At 68.2% G+C, this 5,813-nt stretch overlaps 1 protein-coding gene across 1 annotated transcript in view; it reads right to left on the bottom strand.

The window, feature by feature from the left end:
- Nucleotides 1–5,604, bottom strand: part of LOC117871961 — a gene marked incomplete at its 5' end in the record, with an annotated part of 11,088 nt that extends 5,484 nt beyond the window's left edge. The window contains 9 exon segments of the mRNA XM_034759858.1: nt 47–289; nt 357–556; nt 794–881; nt 1,429–1,521; nt 1,858–2,350; nt 3,315–3,467; nt 3,806–3,942; nt 4,030–4,167; nt 5,496–5,604. Coding sequence (XP_034615749.1) covers nt 47–289; nt 357–556; nt 794–881; nt 1,429–1,521; nt 1,858–2,350; nt 3,315–3,467; nt 3,806–3,942; nt 4,030–4,167; nt 5,496–5,604 — 1,654 coding nt within the window.
- Nucleotides 5,605–5,813: the final 209 nt, after the last annotated feature.

The raw sequence follows: 5,813 nt of genomic DNA, 5'->3' as shown, positions 1-5,813 counted from the left end.
GCCGCCCCCCCGCCCAATACTGGTGAGCCAGCCCCCCCCCCAGTACCGGTGAGCAGGGAGCAGGAGACCAGGCTGAGGTGCCGGAGGCTCTGGAAGGCCCGCAGCTGGCGCAGCAGCTCGTTGGTGGCGTAGGGGTAACAGCTGAGGACCAGGGTCTGGATGTGGCAGCCGAAGAAGAGCTCCAGGGTCTTGGGGCGCAGCCGCCGGTGGAGGATCATGTCGGCCAGGAGGCGCTCAGCCAGGGGGGGCGTCAGGGAGGCCAGGCTGCTGCAGTACTGTTTTCGGGGTGCTGTGGAGGAGACACCAGGTAAGGTGCTGGGGGGCACTGGGCTGGGGGCAGGGCCATGGGGCTGTACCTGTCAGCAGGGCCACGGCCGCCCGCAGGGCCGTGTGGAAGAGCGGAGGCACGTGGGAGAGGCGGGGGGGGTTCCTGTGCCCTGGGGGTGGGGCCGGCTCCTCTTGGCCCCGCAAGGCATTGTGGAAGCGCTGCTCCGCTGCCTGGGCCACGGCGCCCGGCAGGTCCGAGGGGCCCACACCACGCCCATCGTCTGCAGCCCTGCAAGGAGGAGCTGGGTCAGGCCATGGCCACCGTCCTTGGGGAGAGGCGCCTTCAGCTGGCTCCTCCCCGGGGCCCCGGCCCAAACCCCAGGCAGCAAACTCCCTGCCCCACAGCTCACGCCTTGCAAACAGGCCAGTGCTGGAGTCCCTGGGATTCCCACGGCCGAGCAGAACTCTGCCATGACCCCCAGGCCTTCTGCACCCCGGGCTGCCGCCCACAGCCGCCGGCACATACCTGAGCCTGTTGCCCTCTGCCGGCCACTGGTGCTGCGGCTCCACCGGGCCCCGGCTCGGAGACGGCAGCAAAGGAGCCGGCCCTGAGCCTGCAGATCAGAGCAGATCACGTCAGCGGAGGGGGGAGCCGCATTGGGAAAGGGGCCAGCCCCTTGGGCAGCCATCCCGCAACTATCTATCATGGAGCTCCTGGCACCTCAGCCCCCATTAACCCAGTGGGCAGCGCAGGGAGCTGTGGGCGCCCAGGGCAAGCAGGCACCTTCGTGCCATCTCCCGATGCCCACACAGGGCCGACTGCGATGCCAGTGCAGAGGCGGAGTCCGCTAGGTCCTGACGTGCGCGCAGGGGCCCTGGCACCACATGGTGCCCGCTGGCCAGATAGATGTGGTGGGACCAGGCCGCCCTCCTCATCACAGACTGGACTGCCCGTTAACACGTCTCCTTGCCTAACGCTGCGGGCGATGGGGCTGTCACGGCCAGAGCAGATACACCCCTGGATCCCCAGCAGGGCAGCCCAGGACTCGGAAACGCCACGGGGCCTGCCCCACACCGACAGTCCCCTCCCTGGGACTGCACCCTGTCCACATGGCTCTGCGCCCTCCCCCCGCCCCCTGCATGCCCTCCGGCCCTGCTGACCTGGGGGGGACAGCTCCTCGGCCAGCGGGCTGCATACCGTGGGTGCTGCGGGCGCTTGCTCTGGATTTTCTAGTGTCAGCCGCTGTCCCTGGCCTGCGGGAGGGGCAAACAACAGCCAATACAACAGGGCTCACGCTGCCCGCCCCCTGCGAGGGAAGGACAGAGCCCCCTTCTCATCTCCCCGCTTCCCCCCGGGGACAGGCCTGGCAAACGACAGCCAATCCAACAGGGCTCATGCTGCCCTCCCTCTGCGAGGGAAGGACAGAGCCCCCGTCTCATCTCCCCGCTCCCCCCCGGGGACAAGGGGAAGGCCTGGCAAACGGCAGCCCCCCAAGGAGTCCCCAGAGCCAGGCCCCCCAGCCCCTCACTAGCCAGTGGGCACGAAGCCTCCCCAAGGCCCCTTCCCCCACCGGCAGGCTGGCAGCTTACCCCAGTGATGGTGCGATGGGGAAGTCGACTCCCAAAGGACATGGACCCCGGGTTTCCCCGGCACCACCCTGCGCGCAGGGGAGCTCAGCGCCAGCCGCAGCTCCTCGGCATCTGGGAACATCCCTTCGGCCATGGCCTGCTCCGGCACGAGGCTCAGGATCTCGCCCTTGCCCCAGGCGTGCTCCTCCACGGGCAAGGCCTGAGGCCCGGGGGGCTGCAGGGGCTCGTCTCTGGCCTGGGGGGCTGCCAGGGCGCAGGTGCCCGACGGGAGCGGCTCGGTGGCCAGGACGCACAGGGTAGCGCTGGGGGTCAGGCCCAGAGCCTGCAGGCTGCAGGGCAGCTCGGCCGGGCCGAAGCGGCGCTTGGGGAAGCCCTGAAGGAGCGTGAAGGGCGGCAGGTCGGGGTGCAGAGTCGAGAGGCGCTGCGTGACATGCTGCAGAGGGCAGTCAGCTGGGAAACGCTCTCGCAGGCACTGGCCCGAGGGCAGGCGGATCTGGGGGCAGAGAGAGCACAGCGGTGAGGCACAGCATCCCAGGCACAGGGCACCGCCAGCCCGGCTCCGTGCCCAGACAAAACCCACGTGAGGCCAGGAGAGGAGATGGTACTGGCTGCTGCCCCATTCCCCCCTCAGAGCAAAGGGGGGGCAGCACGGGGCTCAACTCCTGTTCCTGCCAGGTCATCAGGTATAGGGTAAGATGCAGCTGTCTCTAGGGTGGAACATGAAAGCTGCGTGTACGGGGTCACTGCCCCAGCACTGCCAGGACACAGGGATGCAGCATCAGCATCTCAGCTGCCAGGAGAGCGAACGAGCACAAGGGGCCAGGCCCTGCTTTGTGCACTGCAATACAGCGGCCATGGCCCTGGGCTCAGCACTGACAAAAACAGGAGAGCGCCCCCTGCTGAGCAGCGCCCCCCAGGACATCGGGCCCAGCGCTGACTGAGGGGAGAGCACCCCCCCAGGACATCGGGGCCAGCGCTGACTGAGGGGAGAGCACCCCCCCGGGGCATCGGGGCCAGCGCTGACTGAGGGGAGAGCGCCCCCCCCCCAGGACATCGGGGCCAGCGCTGACTGAGGGGAGAGCGCCCCCCCCGGACATCGGGGCCAGCGCTGACTGAGGGGAGAGCGTCCCCGCGGGGCATCGGGGCCAGCGCTGACTGAGGGGAGAGCGTCCCCTGCTCAGACCCCACTCAGCTCCGGGTTTTCTCTTGGAGTCTCCCATGCCAACCCCACCCCACTCACCGGAGGTGGCGGGATCTAGCCCAGGGCTGGATGCTCTCAGGGGAAGCCGGAGGTTTTGCATATCCAGGGAGGGGCTCCCTTTGCCCTCTGATTGGCAGCACCTCCTCAGCCTGGGCCTCCCCTCGTCAGAGGAGGGGCTCAGCTCTCTGGGGCAGGGCCCCCCAGGGACTTAGATCCTCCGGCCAGACCAGCTCTGCAGCAGGAGTTCAGGACTCACCATCAGCAGGCACTGCCCGTCACTCGCCAGCTGTGCTCTGCCCTCTGGCCTGTGGCCCTGGGCAGCCGGGGGGTCCGTTATCTGGGCCCACTGGGTCTTTGCCTGGACGCTTCTCCGGTCGTCAGCGATTCTCTGCAGCACCAGCTCCCGCTCCTGGGGGAAGAGGCTGGGCATGACTGCTGGGAGCTTCCCCACCCGCTGGCACCTCGCCATGCTCCGTCCCGCCCTGCCTCAGCGGGGCACGGCCTGCGGCTGAGGGGCAGAGACGCTGCCAGAGACTCAGGGGCTTCTCCAAAGCTTGAGTCTGCAAAGCCAACTGCGGTCACTCCCCCGGGGGGTGCGGCCGGCCACAGGAGCAGCTGGAGACGCTGCGGGCAGCAGCGCTGGGAGCAGACGGCACGTGCCAGGAGTGTCCAGGGCGGCTGCCCTCCGCCGCCCCTGCTCCTCTCAGTCCCAAACGCAGCCCCTCACTCCCGCCCCATGGCGCTCACCTTCTGCTTGTTCTGCTTCTCGGCTTTCGCCTCCTGAGCCAGCTGTTCCCGCTGCTGCTCTTCCAACTCCTTCCGGCTTGCCTTCATCCTGCAGCTGGGCCCAGCCTCGGCCCCTGGCCCCCGCGGGGAGCTGGGCCCTGGGGGCGCAGAGAGAGAGAGTGATGGAGCCGCCCCCTCAGTCGCCTGCCCGGGAGAGGAGCCAAGCGGGGCGGGGGGGCATGCACCTGGCAAGCGGAGCTCGGCGCTGGGAGCCTCTGACCCCAAAGGCACCGCCTGGAGCTTGGGAAGGTTGAAAGCTGCAATTGCTCCTCCTGGCTCTTCGGGAGGCGCTGTCTGGAGCCGCTGCCCCCTCTCCTGAAGTAACCTGCAAAGCACAGAGAACGAGGGGGGAGCTGAGGACCCCCAGCATCATTCTCCAGCCCACTTGCCTGCACACCCTGCAGGTGGCTTTAGGGCCAGCAGTGATCAGTGCCTGCCCCCTTTAGAGGGGAAAGACTCCATGAGCTGGGGGGGCTAGACCGGCTCTGCATCCCCACTCCCCGCTCCTGCTGGCAGTGCGTTCGGCCAAGCAGAGGGTCTTGTGCTCCCTGGCCTGGGGGTCTCCAGGCAGTAGCTCAGGCGAGGCGAACACTGGATTTGCTGCGACTAAGGACGGCTCAGCCAGGCAGCGATGGGACCAGAACAAAACCTGCTGCTGTTTCGAGACCTTTCACCCAAATGGAGAGCCAAGCTCCCCGGGCCTCTGACGCTGCACTTCTGGGCACAATGCCCCGGCCAGCTCCAATCCCTCTGCCACGTGGGGGCTCAGGCGCAGGGCCCCACGCTGCAGACCTTGCACATTCCCACGGGCCGTGAAGACAGCATGGGGTCACCACCGAGAGCGGGCGATATTCACAAGAGCTGCTCTGAGCACGAGCCACAGAAACACCCTCTCCTTTGGAAACAGCGGTGCCCCAGTGCGGTTTATTACGCCTGTAAATGTCTGTTCCTTTTCTGAGCCCTGCGGAGCCCTTGGCATAATTATATCATGAGGCATGGAGTTCCACAGGCTAACGGGGCATCATGTATACAAGTATTTGCTCTCCCACGATTTCAGGTTTTTGGGATGTCCCCTCATCCTTGTGTTATGAGAGGGCAAACAGGAGCCCCACACCCACCCCTCTGACCCATTAGTTGTGTTGTATCCAGTCGGTCTGCCCTTGTCTACACTGAGCAATCCCAGCCTCTCATGCCGTCCTCGGGCAGGCCTGACAACCCACCTCTCACAAAACGCCTCTGAGATCTTTAACGAGCACAACGCAAATGGCCAGGACATCAGCTCTCCACATCACCTGAAAGATTACATCCCCCCGCTGAGCCTCCACCCCGCTCCCCGCAGCCCAGCACCCCCCGCCAAGCCCCTGGCCCGCTCCCCAGTGCCCCCCGCCAAGCCCCCGGCCCGCTCCCTGCAGCCTGGCGCCCCCGCCGAGCCCCCGCCCCGCTCCCCGCAGCCTGGCGCCCCTAGCACCGCCCCAGGGCAGTGACTGAGGGCAGAGCACCCATCCTGGGCCGCGCCAGGCAGTTGCAAGGTGGGGCTGGCTGTGGCCGACGGAGGCTCGCTCCACCGGGCAGCGCCCAGCTGGGCCGAGGGGCCAGGCTGCCCCCGGGGCCGGGCGCTCTGCCCTGCAGGCTGGTGGGGACGAGGCCACTCACCATTCGGTGGCCTCCTGCAGGCTGAGGGAGCCGGCCTGGACGGCCGCACGCGCCTGCCCCTCGGAGAAGCCCATCTCGGTGAGCGCCAGGAGCAGGTCGCCCAGAGTCTGGGGAGAAACAGCGCGGATGGGTCACGGCTCGCCCAGTGCCCGGGACGGGGGCAGTGGGGGGCACGGGGGGCACGGGGCAGTGGGGGGGGCATTGGGCAGTGCGGGGGGGGCAGGGGGGCACGGGGCGGTGCTGGGGGGGGCAGGGGCGGTGCTGGGAGGGGAGGGGGGGCCAGGGGAGCACGGGGCAGTGCTGGGGGGGCGGGGGC

Source organism: Trachemys scripta, chromosome 2 (assembly GCF_013100865.1).
Source record: "Trachemys scripta elegans isolate TJP31775 chromosome 2, CAS_Tse_1.0, whole genome shotgun sequence".
NCBI lineage: Eukaryota > Metazoa > Chordata > Testudines > Emydidae > Trachemys > Trachemys scripta.
Note: the sequence above shows the minus strand (reverse complement) of the source record. Positions and strands in the feature narration are given on the sequence as shown.